This window comes from Mchenga conophoros, linkage group LG2 (genome assembly GCF_057382185.1).
Source record: "Mchenga conophoros isolate Kocher_MC1m ecotype Shallow Benthic linkage group LG2, M_conophoros_male_GT1.1, whole genome shotgun sequence".
Classification (NCBI taxonomy): domain Eukaryota; kingdom Metazoa; phylum Chordata; class Actinopteri; order Cichliformes; family Cichlidae; genus Mchenga; species Mchenga conophoros.
Window position 1 is genome coordinate 5,798,450 of NC_140527.1, and position 16,839 is coordinate 5,815,288.

The 16,839-nt window shown below is 38.1% G+C and overlaps 1 protein-coding gene across 2 annotated transcripts; it reads right to left on the reverse strand.

The window, feature by feature from the left end:
- Nucleotides 1-8: 8 nt before the first annotated feature.
- neil3 (nei-like DNA glycosylase 3) lies at nucleotides 9-16,387 on the reverse strand. Of its 2 annotated transcripts, XM_085284292.1 has the most exons (13): nucleotides 14,799-15,897; nucleotides 14,315-14,350; nucleotides 13,805-13,957; nucleotides 13,356-13,443; nucleotides 12,433-12,773; nucleotides 10,385-10,519; nucleotides 9,769-9,982; nucleotides 8,807-8,881; nucleotides 8,331-8,497; nucleotides 2,687-2,847; nucleotides 1,033-1,447; nucleotides 560-740; nucleotides 9-399 (listed from the first exon to the last, which is right to left on the reverse strand). In XM_085284292.1, exons 6-13 carry the CDS (start codon nucleotides 10,504-10,506, stop codon nucleotides 217-219), a joined length of 1,518 nt encoding a protein of 505 aa, XP_085140418.1. In that variant the 5' UTR covers nucleotides 10,507-10,519; nucleotides 12,433-12,773; nucleotides 13,356-13,443; nucleotides 13,805-13,957; nucleotides 14,315-14,350; nucleotides 14,799-15,897; the 3' UTR covers nucleotides 9-216. The 2 variants fall into 2 exon arrangements, with proteins under 2 accessions (XP_085140418.1, XP_085140415.1); XM_085284289.1 differs by lacking the exons at nucleotides 12,433-12,773; nucleotides 13,356-13,443; nucleotides 13,805-13,957; nucleotides 14,315-14,350; nucleotides 14,799-15,897 and adding exons at nucleotides 15,932-16,041; nucleotides 16,193-16,387.
- Nucleotides 16,388-16,839: the final 452 nt, after the last annotated feature.

Sequence of the window (16,839 nt, forward strand, 5' to 3'; positions counted from 1 at the left end):
TAATTTGAAACAGACTTTATTAGAGATTTATTACAGCTGGTACGAACAAAGTTGGCCATGATTTGAAGGTCAGAAGCTTAAATGGACGGGAATATAGAGCAAGGGTATATTTGATATATTTGATACTTGTCATCCAGTCATCCACCCCATTTCTATATCAAGTTGTTTTTATAAACATTGAGGATTCAGGGTTTCACTTGGGAGCAATATATGACATTAGCAACCAGGTAGGATGGAAACCCCTGGTCCATTCTCGGCCCACTGGAAAAAGTCACACTGTTTCCCCTTTTGAAAGCTGCAGGTGTAAAAATTCCTGCCGTTGTTGGGTCCTAGTTTCAGAACAGTCCTCATTAAACAGCGCTTTCCGTGGTGACAAGAAGGAAAGTGCAAGTCTGCCCACTGCAACAGTGAAAATAAAGTTTGGTTAGCTTGGACGTACAGTTGTAAACTTTTATTTCAGTTATTTAAGTGTTTAGTGAACAGACTGCTAACAGACTGTGCAAAGGCTAGAAAACAAGAGAAGCAAATCGAAAACAGATAAGCTGCCTTCCACTTTCACCTCAAAGAAGTTACACTTGGTGTCTCTGGGTAGCGAGCAGGAGTAGAACTGTCGTCCCTTATTCTCCCCCTCCTTGTGGACCACTCTGAGGACAGCTGGGCGACGATGGGATGCACAGCGAGGGGCACTGGGACTGAGAGGAATGGAGGTTGCACGGCTTGTCGCTTCCATTTTGTGGGTACTGACAGGAGTATAGAGATAGTGTCATCAGTTTGAAATGCACTGAAAATATAACACAGCCAAAGCTGTCACATGAACACTAATTAGCAAACTAACCATTTTGTCTTGATGTGTGTTTTTGGAAAAAAAAAAGTATGTTTAGTATCATACCATGACTGTGTGTGTGTGTGTTTTGTATTAAAATACTAAATTTTGGGGGTTCCCTTCTTAAATCTCACTCATTTCCCTGAAGTTGCAAAACCTTCTCTTATTAAAAACTTACCCATGAATATCCAAGTAAGAGATTCACTCACCTTGAGTTTGAGGTTCCATTTTGAGCACTGTTACTGGGAAAGGGGCTGTGATCAATTCTCATTTTCTTGGATGTGTGACTGTAGGAGGCCAGTGATTCCCCATCGGACAGCTCGGCTCTTTGCTTCTGCCAGCCACCAGAGGCATAATTGGGGCTTGTTGTCCCTTGGCAAACACTGTATTTATATAAACCTCCTTCTGCCGCCAAGGAATTCAAATGACTCCCGGCTTGGGCAAGCGGGACTTTTGCAGGCTTTGCCTTCTTGCTTAAGTCGGAGAAAACAAGGGTGGAAGTCCCAAATGCAGACCTCCAGTTGACTTTGAGCTCCTCTTGTGGTTTCTTGAAGGCAGTGCAGGGGTATTTAATCAAATCAGCAGTGAAGGGTGATGCTTCAACGCTAATGTCATCTGTGTGGACTGGGGAGATGGAGCCACAGAGAGAAACTCAATTCATGTTCAGCAGCTGCAGCTCATTCTGATGCACCGACTGCACCCATAAAATGCAGGTTGTTGTTAGTTTTAAGTGGTTAGCTTGCCGTATCATTTATCAGTGGGCAGTATATTGCCGTGCTGTGTAGTCAAATGAAATGTCACACAATATGTGGTGCTGAAAATGCCCTCATGCAAAATGAACCACCGTATCAAAAGCTTTAAAAATGTTTTCAGTAATGGACTATGGAGCCTGACATAACAGTCATTAACAAGGAACTGTGAATAAATATCACTCTCCAGTCCCTCAAAAGCTACCATTAAAGTGGCCATGAGCAAAGCCCTTAACCCCCAACTGATTCAGAGGATATGCACAGGGGTCCGTTGCAAATGTATAACTGTACATATGCAAATCAGGATATTACTGAAAGAGCGAGTGTGCTCAGTCAGCTTTCCATGGAGAAATAAGTGTCTGTTATTCATTTAAATCAACCTCAAAATGTCACCACTATTCTCACTTACTCACACGCATCTTTTAAACAGTCCAGATGGACGCTGACATATGTGACGTAGCCTTTAAACCTTGTTAAAACTCAGATGATTATATTGGACTTAAGGATTCAAATCCCACTCCCATCCTCCCAAAATGGGAAATATTTTACTATCTAATACCACTGGACTAAAGGGGTTTGTTCTGGTAATGATTAACATAAAAAGACTCGGTAGTCTTAATTCAAATAAAATATTACAAAAAAGGAAAACAATTTAAGGGTACACAGTGAAGCCATCATAGCAACGTGTCCATGTCCTTGAAGCTCAGCACAACCTCGGGTTAACAGCTATTCAGTTGTTCAATCAGCTATTAATTAAGAAAACTGGACTGTATACAAAATACAAACTAACCCTTAAACCCTTCAACTGTAGCTTTATGCAGCAACAGTGACACTACAAGGACATTTCTTGCAGACACTATATGGCCAACTGACAGACATGCTCATTATCCGTACTGCAACATACAAACACACACAGAGAAGCTGCGTCGCCTCGCTGCAGTGTCACTCTGCCATTTTCCATCTTTTTCTGAAAAGTGCTTAAGCATCGCTGTCTAACTGTACAAGATATCATTCAGCTAAACAGCAAAACTATAGCTACTGTTTTATCTCTTGTTAGCAAAGACATTTTATTCGCTCCAATTGAGTGACTATGAAGACAGAACATTTCACTTACCCTTGGGTCTTGGAGTGAGGCAGGCATCACACGCTGTTGCTGCTGGCTGGTTGATGAGTGTGCAGAGCTGACAGGCCCAGTCCTCTTCCTCTTTCTTAGCCACATTATCACTGGTTCTGTTGCAGGCCCAACCAATCAGGCTGTTTCGGACTGGAAGCTTACTAAATAAACAAAGCAGGGCAACGGTGATGATTATAATGTACTTCTGCTGCTGCGAATTTTATTGTGCAAAAATGTGGCGTTTCCACAGACATACATTTACTACATTACTAAATGTGAGTCACATTTGTATTATTAATGTTACTGTTCCACATGTTGAGAATAATTGGAATTATTAGCTCTCTAAAGTGGTTAAAAATTAAAAGTAAATATATTGTGTTGTATATAGTTTAGAATAGGGGTGGGATAGATGCAGCATAGCATTGCCATATATTGTATAACTGAAAAAAAACATTAACACTGGACACACTTAGTTTGACAAAGCTACCTCCTAATTCAGAGCAAAATAATGGACCAGTCGCACCAACAAAAACAGGAAAATAACCTCCTTGTATCTACAAAAAAATGTAAAAAAACAAAAACAAACCTGTCACAGTCTGACTTGGACTGACTGCAATCACTCTTAGACAGATTGGTGAAGATATTACTGTTTAAGCTATTATTCAGTTAAAAACAGCAGGGTTGTTGAATGCAAATGTAATGGTTAAATGTAAATTTCTGTTAAATGGGAATTTCTTTTATGTAGACAGCAACAGTTGCTTGATGTTTAATTTTCAATGATTTGTCCTTGTTAATTGCTATATTATCAGAAATACATAAATGCCAAGTTAACCCCAAAACAGATACTGACAGTTTAACTTTGGGGACACAATTAGCAGTTAAAAAATTCATTCCAACATTCATTATATTCCAAAATGTTAAGAATAGCAATTATACTGTATCAGCATTGTGATAATATCCTACTGTTCTGTTAGTTTCTATTTTATAGTCTATATACGTTGTGCTTGTGGTGGTGGTCAGAGGGCCCGGTGGCGCCTGTGTCCGGCAGCCTCGCCTCTGTCAGTGCACCCCAGGGCAACTGTGGCTACAATGTAGCTTGCTATCGCCAGTGTGTGAATGTGTGTGTGAATGGGTGGATGACTGAATGTAGTGTAAAGCGCTTTGGGGTCCTATGGACTAGAAAAGCGCTACAAATGCAGGCCATTTACCATTTACCATTTGCTTATGACATTTATTAGATCACCACCCAGTGTAAGATTTATGCTACAGCTACTTTAAATTAGCAGTACTGGTAATCCCCCCCCTTTTTTTAATGCTTCTGTAATGGTTAGGCCATGTATGTGCAACATTTTTAATGAAAAGAAATTTTTATTTCAAATAAAAAAAATTTATTATCCATGAATTGTCAAATTTACTGTTTTACTAAAAAGTGGGGGAAAATTATTATAGTTTAGATTACAATTATTTAATTGCATCCCTGAACAGAAAAAATAGTTTTAATGGTTGAATGTTATTCTTGATTAATTTCTGACTTCTCAGAGATTTTGACATGATCGATTTCTTAAATGTGGGTTATTATGAAGGGTTTATTAATACATTTGTTAAGCACTGTACATTATGAAGTTAAATGTGAAATGAGTATGAAGATGAGTTCTTCATGAGTTTCAGAAAGGTTTTAGACTGGGTAGCTCATTTAATTTAATAAAGAAAAGATTTTTGGATCAAATGATAGCCATTATGTGTTATCACAATGGCTCATGGGGGAACGTTTTTTTTAGTTTGTTTTTTTAAAGCAGAAAGTCACCTTCAGTCATTATAAGATTTAAGGTGGAATTCAGAATCAGCCCATTTTGTTTCCTTATTGTCCTGTATCCTGGAGACTCTAGCATCTTTTGTTTAATGACATAATGAACTAATGTTCATTATGTCATTAAACAATAACAATTATGTCATTATGTCATTAAACAATGAGACAATAACAATCTAAAATGGTTGCTTGAAAGAGCAATTTCAATTAGCTTCTTATTTAAGAAATAATGGGAGGTCAAAAGAGACCCCTGTATCAGTCATGAGTGGGAGATAATGATGTTAATGATGATGATAATGATATACTTAACCAAAAACCTAGTTTCCTGGTTTTTGTTTGACTTTTTTGAAAAGGTTCTTGGATAAATATGTGACAGTCTTTTTTTCCCCTTTAACTTTGTGAGATGGAAATGACTAACACTTGATATGAAGGTGCATTATGATTTCATGTATAATTGGCCATAAAATGCCAGCGTAGCTATATTATACTTTCAAAAGTAAGTGTCACTTTATTTAGATATATGTAACTTTTCAGCAGTAAAATAATTCCTAAATTATCATATTTTTTTGGGATTGTCTGCACAAATAAACACGATTCTGATCAATTCTGTTCAGAAATGTAGTCACCCAATTACAACAGCAGTTGTAATATATTAAGATATAAACCATGTAGACACCTATGAAACTTTTACCTAGGCAAATAATTACAGTTCAAGCAGAGGAGAAAACAGGCAAGAATGAAATGTGTTTTATATAATTGCTCCAAGCGTACATGATAGTGCTCTGACATGAAGCTAGACTATGTTTGACAAGAGGGTAAATCTGCAGCGCCAACAGTCATGGAGGAGCAAAGTAGCGGCGGCTTTCAGGAAACTTCTCACAGATTGCTTCATCAGCTGTGTAATGCGTTGTAAGGGCTTTAGACTCTAACCCCTCGCAAAGCTTTGCTCAAACACAGCCCAGGAGGTGTTGAGCCTGTGCCCTGTCTGGCAAACACAGCCTTATATGCGCATTAATTTCCCTCATAACACTTCCCACTCCCTGCCAAGCCCATCTGCCTGCAAAGATGGCCTCTCTAAATTTGAACATATTATCTAAAGAGCTTTGGAACTTTATGAAAAGACTGAAAAATGACACCTAGCTTTACTATGTTGGTTTCTTTACTGCCCATATATGTTTAATAAGTTAGTGTGTTAGCATTTTAAATACAAAAGGTACATATTTTGTAACAGAAGAGGAATTGTCGCTTTATTCTATCACTGGAATATTTCCACTCATAGTTCTTAGACTCCCAAGTTCCAAACCTTTTTCATCCGATGCACCACCAAAAACCTATCCAACGGACTCAAGTATCCCATTCATCAAAACCACCTGTAGTCGAATGTGTTTAAACTGCCATTTATCTGTGAACTTTTTATGTAGTTCAGTATATTTCACTGTTTGCTTATTATTCCATTCATTAGTCCAGCGCTTTTTGTTGTAAATCTATTCAGCGGCTATTTAGTGTTTAGTGGCCACACCATGTTTTTCGATCGTTATTCCAAAAGGCGATGAGGATGCTCTTTCGAAAGACAGATAGTCCTACATTTTCAAACATAATATAACCAACATTTATACAAAAGATTTTTATTGATTTCTTTTTCCCAGTATGTCCTAAAATTAGGTTTTCCCAGAGAATTCTATAAGACTAGAAGTCTTTTTGCAGGAGTGGGCAAGAAAAACTGGGACTGTTGTGGTGAGCCTCACAGAACAGAGAATAGAATTAAGTTCATCTTATATGTAAGTAAAGATGATGGAAATGTGCAGCTTAATGAAGGTAGTATGCTGTGCAGAGCTGTAGTAACTACAGAGGGATAAAGTTGACAGGCCATTCTACAAAGATATGAAAATAAGTTGTTCAAGCTAGGTTAGTAAAAGGTGATAATCAATGAGCAGCAGTAAGGCTTCATGCTAAGAAAGACAACAACAGGTGTAATGTTTGCTTTGAGAGTGTTGATGCCATTGAAGTGAAGAGAAGGTCAGAGTTGCACAATGTCTTTGTGGAATTAAAGCATTCCATAGGGTGTCAAGAGAGGGACTGTGGTAGTGCAGGGAGGTAGTCGGGAGTAGCAGATAAGCATCTGAGGGTGGTGACAAACATGTATGAGGGCAGATAGACAGTTGTGTGGTGTGCCGTGGGAGTGACAGATGGGCTTAAGGTGGGGGTGGGAATACATCAGGGATCATCTCCAAGTCCCTTCTTGTTTGTAATAGTGATGGAAAGGTTGACATATGAGGCTAGGCAGGAGTCTCTGTGGACTATGATGTTCGTAGATGACATTGTGATCTGTAGCGAGAGTAAAAAGCAGGTGGAAAAGAACCTGCAGAGGTGGAGGTATGCTCTAGAGAGAAGAGAAATGAATGTCATTTGAAGCAAGACAGGATGCATGTGTAATGAGATGAAATTGTGAAGGTGAATGAGTTTAAATATATGAGGTCAACCGTGCAAAACAATGGAGGTGAAGAAGAGAGTGCAGGTGGATGCAGATGAGTTTTAGTGGCAAATCAGTGATGTGTAACAGAATTTAAAAAGCTATGCTTTGCTATTATGTCTGATTTGGAGAGAGGTGGTAACAAAAACACATCCCAATGAAGATCTTCACTGGGGATGACCAGACTGGACAGTAGGGCTGTTTGATATAACGATATATATCGGATGACGATATAAAAACGTCTATCGTTTCATTTTACACTATTGTTTGTTTCGTGGTGTCGCAAAATAAACTGTTTACAGCAATATTTTTTCATCATTTTGATGGTCACTGAAGTGGCTATATTAATTTCTTAAAGTTCTCTCTTTCTCTTATATTTTATATAACCACACTACGAACGGACAAGCACCTGTTTTTATGCGTTGTCGTTAGCAACAACAATGGTAACAGCATCGCGTGTCTGCTTGTTTATGTTCCACATAAACCTTTCACAATAAAGCTCAAGATCCTGTTGAGACTTTCCAAAATAAACTGAATCACGTGAAAGAGCAGATTATTTACGGATGAGAATTAACAAAGAGCCGCCAGGTGCTAAAAAATAAACCTTAGACTCAAACGTTAGAACAGGCTTTTCCCCGCAGCACGCCGTGTAATAAATACTCACAAAGAAAACGGCGGCTGTTACAACTTATGTCTAAAAATGTATCGTTTCATGCATCTGTTAAAACACTCGACTCCAGCTACATGACGCCCAGCTGGAAACACTTCCCGCAAGACGAGCTGCCCGAGATTCACAGAATTTACAGAAAATGTTACATTTTTGTGATTTATATCGTTATCGGACGATAGAATTCATATATCGGGATATGAGATTTTGGTCATATCGCACAGCCCGACTGGACAGGTTTAGAAAAAGCTCAGGTTGAGTGTACTGGTGACCAAACCAGAAAGGCAAGGCTGAGATGGTTTGAACATGTGTAAAGGAGGGACAGTGAAAATATTTGTTAAAGGATATTGAATATGGAGCTGCCAGACAGGATGGAAACAGGAAGACAACTTATAAGATTCAGGGATGTAGTGAAGGAAGACATAAAGAGGTTTGGGGTGACAGAGGAGGATGCTATGGACAGGGTGAGATGGAGGCAGATAATCAACTGTGGTGATCCCTTGTGTAAATGGGTACTAATCCCTGTATGGATATCACTGATAAGAAGGATGCACTGCATTGTTGAGAAAAAACAAGGTACATTTTTAATCTCCATCTTAGTTAAAACATAATTGGTGGCGGATATTTTTACAGCCTTCAAAGGAGCAGCCTGTAGAAGAATAATACCTGCTCAGTCATAAAGGTCTACAAGGGTTTGTACCTTATGTTCACTCTGCTGGGATCTCCTTCTTGACAATGCTCGCAGAAGTAAGTCATCCTTCCGTTATCTCCAAGCCGACAGACTGTGATGACATGAAAACACTGGCCGCACTGGGAAAGCTTGTAGACTTTGTAATGTTTGTAGAGGGGAGAGCCAGATTTGCGACACTGACAGAGATGAGGAGGGCACACAAGAAGAAATAAAAGTATGAGGATAAAGAAAACAGAAAAAGATTACCCTTCCTCACTTCTCTGTTATGTATAGAAAGCAATATTTGTTTTTTCTGTTCTCTAGGTAGTGGGGCTTTGGCTTTTGCTCTCCTTTCCTGGCAAAACAGGATTTTTAGTTAATCTATTCTCGCAAGTGACTCTAAATGAGGTAGCAGCTAAATACCCAATTTAAATGTGCGCAGATCAACATAAACCCATACAGATCCCATTCAGATCCAAAAGACCAACTTGTGATTTATGCCTAACCTTGTAAAACAGAAGAGTAAAATCACGAGTCATTTTCACCAAATGGTGAATCTGGTCATCTGTCAGCTGCTGAACCTAAAAATGACAGAGCACATTTAGTTACAGTTCACAAAAAGGAGACAAAACCTTATTTGTGTAGCCTTTCATTTTAAAACAGAGACAAATAGCACTTCACAATCAAAATCAATACTACAAGCACATAAACAATAAAGCACCAGATGGGAATGAGAAAGACTGTTTTAAATTGATGTAATGGGAAAAATAGCCAGCCACCAAGAAGCTGTCTCTGGCTCAGACAGTGTATAAAAACAGTACTTGTTGATCTTTCAGGACTCCTAGGGGCTTGGTAATAGAGGAGAAGCTCATAAAGATTCAGTGGTCCCAGAAGAAGAAGGGGCCAAAAGTCCTAGATTAATGTTTTGCTTCAGTGTGCTATATTCTCATATCCTATCTAAAACTTTCTAAGGAGGGCAAAAATTCATTTCAGATTGGAGCCCCTAGTAATGTTTGAGTAATAGAAGTATTCATCCTATGAAGTTCTTTTACCTGCAATAAATAGGCCACTCAAAAATTACACCTTTCTTGTATAGTTTGCCTACCAAAAAAATATTCCCAAAGAGCCATGTGACGTATTGAATCCTTCACAGTTCATGTGATATCATTTCCAGATCAGGATTAGAAAATATTTTATTCATGTTTTAGGATAAATATATGCTATAAATCATCGAGAAAAGCCGGCTCGGGTTGCAATAAGGACCATGTACATTCATGAAAGTAAAAAATATTTCCATTTTCAAAAGGCACAGAGGGAAAGGCATATCTGTGCTGCAATGTGCTTGTTTGTCTTTTCCCTATTTTACCCACCTCATTGCAATACATCACTCAATAATACAAGGGCTTAAACTTTTTCTGTGAGAGTTTTGTATTCCTCTGCTGAACACAATCCATCATCTTTTCCATACCTTCACGGCTGGGTGGAGGCCAGAGTCAAACAGGGCTTCGTTTTTAATGATGTTGCCGACTCCCGGCATGACGGCTTGGTCAAGGAGAACGTCGCAAAGCATCCTGCTACTCTGGCTCCTCACTGCTTCCTCTGAGTGGGAGAAGCTGAACTTGGAGGAGCATACATCCAGACTCTCCATGGCCCTAACCCTCTGCTCACAGTCTTCTGTTAACCTGCAAATACACAGTTGTAGTAATGGAAAAAGGCAGAAAATATATAGCGACAGTTATTGGAAGTGTGCCACGGGGTCAACTGGCGCTCTCAAGGTTACACTTTTCAAAATTGTTTCTTTCATATATTCTGTAAGGTGTGTTTGTTATGGGATGGAGTAACATAGGTGAAACCTTCACACAGAACAAAAAAAAATGTGGGTCTGACTGCTGAGCATTACAACAGGACCTTACAGACAATGGTCGGGACAAATGCTGAGCCAAAAAGGCTGCGTTTTTCATGCAACAACGGCCACTGTCTTCAGACACAGCCTAATGTAGGACATACTCACTCAATGAGACTCATAGCCCAAGGTGAACTCCTGTCACCTCAATCTATCTAGGCTGGGCTGGTGTCCCTGTTACCTTATTTCCACTGTGCTGTCAAAGAAGCACACGGTGTCGTCAGTAAGGTGTATTTCCAGCACAGGAGTGGAGTCCTTCCTATCCCTCCTCTCAGCAGGGTTTATTCGCATTGATCCATTCATACCAAAGTGAACTCTAGAGGATGAAAGCAAGGAAGACAAAGAAAAAAAAAAGGCAAACTTCATTTAAAGACAGCATGTCTCGATTCATTTTACACTCGACACTCGATCACAGGATCATGGTCTTGTGGATGGAAACTCTACCCTTGGAAACTTATCGTGCAAGGTGTCATTGCCTTGCACAACAAAGCTCACTAGTTCATTTACATAGACATGAATCTATCTGTCCAATGATGATTATTCAAAATAACATTTTCATTTAAAAAAAATAATATGAGCACAGTTAGGGTGGCATTATATGAATGAATATGTTCCTGTAGATGCAGTAATATCTGTTGTAGTTGCTATCTCTCCAAATTACACTACTGCAACCACTGTCGTTTTTTGCATTGGTCTGATTGAAAATCTGGATGTTTTTCTATTCTATTCTATTCACTAAATAACCAAAAACCACTTGGTTCTAGTTTTTTTTGATTAAATAAATAAATACATACAAACATACTTAACAAAATTATCCATATTGACTATTTCTCCTTATCACCATTATTGGCAAAAGGTAAAAACACAACTGAAGATTTGAACACTGTGCTGTGTACAAACACAAAACACATAAACCAACCAATAACTGGCTTTAATACAAGGGAACAAATAGCTTAGCTTTTACTGCCACAAAAAAAAATACATTTTTGTAGTACTTATAAAAGCTGTAAGTTAACCCGAGCCTCCTACACTGAAAAAAATATGTTGTTGGATTTACTTAATTCAATGGTGGACATTTGTTGCACACAGATGTTTTGCTTTGGCAGCAACTTAAACAATTGAGTTAAATTAACACAATTTATTCATGTTCAATAAACCTGTGCAATTTGTGTTGATAAAATGTGACTTAAACATGTTTTGATGAAGTAATTTGAGCTCTTGAAATATTTTAATCCTTCACAATTTTCTCACTTTATCCCAACACCATTCAATAACTTTTACCCAATACTACTTGGTCACTTAAATACTACATGTTATCTTCAAATTACATTTTGCTATTATATTCTAGTATCAAATACACAATTTTCAAATGGAGGCCTTATAACAGATTATATTGTTCTCTTCCAAGATGGTTGCTGGCATCCACCAGTAACCTTTCAAAACAAAATGTCTAATTTCACTGCATTGACAGTAGGTAAAGAATTAAACTGACATTACTCCACTACTGAATCTACATAAATCAACAGTTAAATAATGTCAGTTCTTCCGTGTTCTCTGGAATCAATCACAGCAAAGAAATTAGACTGTTTCTTTTGAAAAATGTTGGGAAAGAACAAATCAAAACATTCTATTTAAGGCCTCTGACGTCAAGATTCAGTTAAACAACAATTATAACTAAACAATTTGAGGTAATGTTAGTTTCCATTAACATTAAATTAGGTTACTGAATTGGCAAACACCTTCCTATTAACATTACCCATTTTACCCCAATAACTAAAGAAATTAGCACTTGCAGGTCAAAACCTTTATTCAAGAGACGCAAAAATAACATTGATACAGTGACTGTCAAAAATTACAGCACTGATCATACTGTGACATCTTGGTTCAAAACAGCACACTTAGAAATATTCAACGTTCTTTACTTCAACTGAATGAAACTGAAAATACCATTTCACACGACCCATATGGGATATTTAGACTGTATAACTGTTCATGCTACATCTCTTCACTAGTAAAAGAAAGAAAAAATACAAAGAGAAATGTAAAAATGCTGCCAAACAGACAGAGAACTTGTACAGAGCAAAAGGAAAAACAAACAACAACAACAACAAAAAAACGGCTCGTCCTCATGGCAGTTGCAGTGTATATAAAAATGAACCCTGCGATCTGTTCCTGGAATTGAGCTTCAAAATGCAGCAGAACAAGTGTGAGATTTAAATGTCCTCTCACCTAGAGCTGATCAGCTTGCATGCATAACAGTGAGCTTTCCTTGCACGAGCAGTTTTGTCTTAGTTGTGAGCTTTTCTTGAGAGCTGAGTTGCATCCAACTCCATTACCACCCTTTGAATCACCTCAAAAGTGTAGCAGAGTTGTGATGGGTAACTCATGTTGAAGGAATAAAAAAGGTCCAAACAGCATGGCTACTGCAAAGGTCACGTTATCCAGATCTTGAAGAACTACTATACCCTCGATGATGATGCCAACATCAGAAAAGTCATTGCCTGGTGCATCCTCTGGAGACAGATGTTCATTGTGGTTTTCTCAATCTGTGCAGTGGCCTCAGTCAAGTCCTGGTTAAACACAAAACATTTCTTTAAGATTCCCTTTTAAACGCATCTCTTTTGAATCTACCAGTTCTAATGTTAGAGTAATTTAAACCAATGCAAGCAACATAGTAAATAGCTATAGCCAAAGAGTGGCCTGCCATGCTGCCATTCATGGTCTAACAGAGTTTCTAAGAGAGGGTGAAAAACATAATTTCAAATGCTTTACATTAGTTTTTCTTAGAAAGACACCGGCCCATCAGAAATCCAGGTTTTGTCACTCAGAAGATGTTAGAATTTAGACTTTCAGCCCCACAATTTGGTTAGCTGTTGGTCTTTTTTTTTTTTCAAACAAAAGCTAATGTAAATATTGGTGGGATTTTCCTTTGTTCACTAGAATGACAAATTTAAAGTTTTTTCACACTGATGTGACCCCTAATACAGGGGTGGGGCCTCAAGGGCCGGCGGCTGAGTTCACTACCAGGCCTCATGTGAACTTCAAATTATTAAAGAGGACTACTGGTCCTAACTGGTCCAATGAGGATCAAGTGGATAACTAAATGCATTTTTAAATGTTGCAAAGCCACAATCTACTCATAAAACACTCACCATGAACTCCTGCACCAAGATGTTGCAATTGTCTTTCACACAGATGCGGAGCACTTTGATGAGACTCCCTTTGAGCATTAATGTCATCCTAAAGTATTATAACAAAGAAAACAGAGATTTGTGAACTTTTCAGTAGCACAGAAGAAAATGATCCCAGACCAAAACTTAAACCAGTCAACATGCAACACCAGCATCTACAAAGCAATATCAAAAGTTCCTGTTTGACATCAACTTTATGGATATATAGTTTCCAGAACATTTATTTTTAAAAAAAGATAAATTTTTCTCAGTGGGCCAGTAAATGCATGACGAAAATTATGGCATCCTTTCGGTGGAATCAGTACTCACAGGTAATAGTTGACTGTTTCAATGGATGCAGCATAAAAATCTTTTACTGACCTAATGCAATACATATACACTTTGTAGTTAAAGAATTTTAAAGTTCTTACTGTCATCATGGCAGCTACATCCTTTAGCTTTGTGCCCTGTTCCCCCGATCACTTTGCAAACACTTTCAGCAGACTGTCAGAGAGAAACTCAGCTCCGTCAGAAACCTTGACTGTAAAGGCATGGTTGGGATGCACTGGAATGCTGCATTTTATCTGAAATAACATTTTGAAATTTTGAAATAACAGCAGGCACTGTGCTTGGTTAATCAGTAATGTTTTGTTGAATAAAAACTGTGTTTCCAGATCTTATGGGATTAAAAAAATCCAAAGATGTTTGTTTCTGATTTGCAACCCAAGAACCCACAAGTTACAACCTCATTTCAGTTCAAGTGTGCATTAATGTGAGTCCAGTAATCACCTTTCTGGCAATACATACAGGTATAAGTTAAACCTATGGCAGATTTTGGATTTCTCAGTTGTATTAATAGGGTGAGTATGCATGCACCTAATAATTATAAAAAACCCATTATAATTAAGTTACAGAAACGAAAATAGAATATACTTTCTTACCATAACACCTTGAACCCACAATCCATCAGCTGACTCCTGGTGAAATGCAGAATAGAGGTCGTCTCTCAATGTGCATCAACAAAAACAAAAACAAAAACAAAAGGACAGCAGGTGAGGCCAGGAGGGGTAGGGATGTAAGCTAGCATAATGCCGCTGATGATATTAGCTAAAGCTGTTCAATGTCCAAAATCTCACTAACACCACGGTGCAGTAAATACACAATGTAACTGAAGAGTCAGTTGGCAAATCTATTCACACAGAAAACCAAATTATGTTATGAGTGCCTCGTAATTAGGTTTAATGTGATATTACGGCTCTTGTGCCAAAGACAAATTCAAATGAAAAAGCGCCAATTCTTTGACAACAGATAAAACAGCAAATAAGCTAACGGCTCTTTTTTAGCATGTTACATGGCGGCAATCTAGACGTTTAACTACATTTGGCTGAAATATGGTAAATATTAATTCAAAAAATCAAGACATACCAAAAAACGTAGAGTTGGCTGCTCGACTTGACTGAGATGGATGCATTTTTTAAACCACGATCCAAAGCCCGCGAGATGAAATCACGCGTGGTTTCACGAGATTTAACGTTGCTATCTTATTGACTTACTTCACCTGAACATGATATGAACAATTTAATACACCCTTTCTGCATATCATGTAGTTTTTACACTATATAGTTACATTTATCTTTAAAACATGAGGCAATTGTGTTAAATACATGCAAGATGCTTACATAAATCCAAGAGATGGCCAGTCCCTTTTTTTCAGTGTACGAACTGATTAGAATTGTAGACTTTATGACTGCTCTTTTTAGAAACTCAGATAGGAAAAGATGGACATAGCTTCTGGGTTTGAAAAAAATGAAACCATTGCTGGAGTGCCTTAAACTTGCACTTGTTTTTTGTTTTTTTTAATAGCCACCTGGGGGTGGCTCTGGTAGTTGCAAAAATAACTCCAGTCCTATTGACATCTAGAATATGACCACTGTAAACACTTTCCTGCTTAGTTCACAGGCTCAGTCGCTCTGTTTGGATCATATTAAATTAAAACAAATAAATAAATTAATTAATAATAAGCCTACTTTGTAACTTTTGGTCACACTATGTGTATTTTGGCTAACGATTTATGATTGACAAGTTGTTAGCCAGTGAACGTGGGGTTTCACAATCAGACCCGCCCCACTCACGCATCATATTGGGTTTCAAAACACCAAGATCGTGACAGCACAAACACTCATCTTGATACGATCTTCAGAAACCTTAGGTGACAGCACAGTAGCTATGTCCATCTTTTAAACTGTTTATGAGAGTAGTGCATGATCATATAAATAGATTCATATTGCAAATTATACACATTTTGCTTACAGTGGGATGACTCAAATATTGAATCAAAGAGCAGCAAGCTAATCGGCTTATTCAGAAAAATGTGCTTCACTTTGAAAAGAAAATCCCAGATGTCACAGTTTTCAAAAACACTGAATGCAGCATTCATTGGTGACATCCCTCCAGACTCCGGTGCACATACAGTCGGTTGATAATGACAGAAAATGTCTAGACATTTATACAAACAGAAAGCAAAAGAAAAGAAAAGAAAAGAAAAGTTGTTCGCTTACCTTAAAGCACGTAGACCAAAGTACATGAAGAGCTCCTTTCCCAGGGTTTCCACTCCGCTGTACTGACAACCATAAAAACAGGGGAAGGCGTTTGTCTCGGAGCTGTTTTTCTGTACAGGGATATAAGCCAGTTAGCAGAAAAAAAGCACAGACGAAGGCTGTCTTTGATCTTCTTTAATAACAGCTAGGTGGCTAGCCTACACGCCAAATTTACTACATAACTTGTTCCACCGTGACATACAGTCTCACAAGGTTACTTACGGCTGATGTTGTCAGACTGCCTCTGATCGCTTTTACTTTCTGTCCTTTCTGGACTTTTAAGCGGATTTTCTCTCCGTTTAATGTGCATCCCGGCCCTTCAACCATTTTCTATTTCAAGATATAAAGTCAAACTGTGCGTCAACAGTCCAAAAGTTTTGTTGTCGTGATCGTTCCCCGCCACAACATTCAATTTTGCGCATGTGCGGCACGGCTTGTACCCGGAACTTGATGCATTAAAGGTACATTAACCTATTTTTCATAGCAGTGTCCTTCTTTATGAAAACAACATGTACATAGACATGAATATATATTAGGGGATTATGTAAGTATGTATTTGCTTTATAATTAATTCCTTCCCACTCTATCGTCATCCCTTGAAGAGGTTTGTTATTTTTTTCCTTTTAGTGAATAAATTCTTAATATGCTCTTCCCCCCAGCTCTGCGATGTCTATGCATATATTAAAGGGCGTGAATAAGAATAGAAACAAATAAATAAACCAAACATGAGTAGATAAAGTAAAGAAACACTCTGTGGAGTAGCTGTGCATTCATTGGTACCCAGAAATATGCAGTAAGCAGGCTTATTAAAATCAGAAACAGCTAAAACGTTAACGAGATGCATGCACATCAGTGTATCAATAATTACC